Genomic DNA, 1,252 nt, shown 5'->3' on the forward strand with positions numbered 1-1,252 from the left:
AAGGAAGGAAGGAAGACACTGGAAACAGTACGCTCACTTGTTACTATCATCTGCTTTTAAAACTACAATAAAAACAGACTACTTCTGGTGGGCGTGGTAGGAGCACACCTTTAATCGGGAGGCAGAGACAGGATCCTGGTCTACAAAGAAAGCTCCAGAGAGCCAGGACTCCATAGAAGCTCTATCTCAAAAAACAAAACAAACGTTCTATCTCGAAATAAACAGATGAAGAGAAAAGTCTGAAATAAATGTGCAAAAATACGGTCAACTGTATTTGACAAAGGAAATTCAAAGGAATTCCTTTATTAACAGTGGGCTACCTTAATTTAACACCCATATGTAAAAATATTTAATGACAGACTTTATAACTCCACAAAATCAACTCTAAGTGCACCCTAAACCTAAATATGAAATGTGAAGTACAGAACATCTTACAGATAACTCAGAGAAGCTAGATACCCTAACACATAGACACCTCCAAAGGGCCTGCACCAAAGTGACGTCACCGACAAGGATGGCGAGCGGGGCGGAGCCTCCCAGCACGGTGCTCAGCGCTCTACGCAGACGCAGCCCGAGGGGCGGAGCTGACCAGAGCCTGGGGTCCCAGGACACAGCTCCCACCCCTTGCGCGAGGAGGACCCATCACAGGGGCTCCGGTGCTCAGCCGGCCGCTCCTCCCTGTCTGGGGACAGTGGTCCCTCGCTCACCATGACCGGCTTCTGAGTTCGCTAGTCCTCTCCTCACAGCTCCTGGCAGCGGCGCTCACAGCGCAGCCCACGCAGCGCCTCAATAACCTAAAAGCGGAACCGCTGCATGGCGGCCAAGAACCCGGCTCTCGCTGTCCAGCAGCGCCCCTTATTGGACAGCCTGTGTGGCTGCTCTGATTGGCTAATGAAAGCTGAGTGACAGAAGGGAGCCAGCGACACAGGCAGCCACTACCCCAAAAGCGCAGACTTGTAGAAGCTCTGGGTAGGTTTTGCCCTCCAGAGCGGCCCTGTTGTCTTCTTATAGTCCGTAGGCACAGGGTCGTTCACGTGCACTGTCCACGACACACAATGGCCAATGCAGGGATTGCCTTCCTCACAGCGGTAATTTTTATACGTAGTTAATTTCATTTTTAATTACATGTATTTAATTAAAATAAAAATGTGGGAGAAGCACATGTGTGCCAGAGTGTGAGTCAAGAGGGCAATTGGCTAGATTTGGCTGGCCCCTTCTCCCATATGGTTCCCAGGGATTGAACTCAGTTCAT

The 1,252-nt window shown here is 49.8% G+C and overlaps 1 protein-coding gene across 1 annotated transcript in view; it reads right to left on the minus strand.

The window, feature by feature from the left end:
* LOC101989072 (zinc finger protein 208-like) overlaps positions 1-785 on the minus strand; it is a 38,515-nt gene extending 37,730 nt beyond the window's left edge. Inside the window, exon 1 of the mRNA XM_013354994.2 lies at positions 708-785. Within this exon, the coding sequence (XP_013210448.2) occupies positions 708-710 (3 nt within the window). The 5' untranslated portion in view covers positions 711-785. The remainder of the gene's footprint in view (positions 1-707) is intronic.
* Positions 786-1,252: the final 467 nt, after the last annotated feature.

The sequence above is a fragment of the Microtus ochrogaster genome, unplaced genomic scaffold (assembly GCF_000317375.1).
Source record: "Microtus ochrogaster isolate Prairie Vole_2 unplaced genomic scaffold, MicOch1.0 UNK83, whole genome shotgun sequence".
NCBI lineage: Eukaryota > Metazoa > Chordata > Mammalia > Rodentia > Cricetidae > Microtus > Microtus ochrogaster.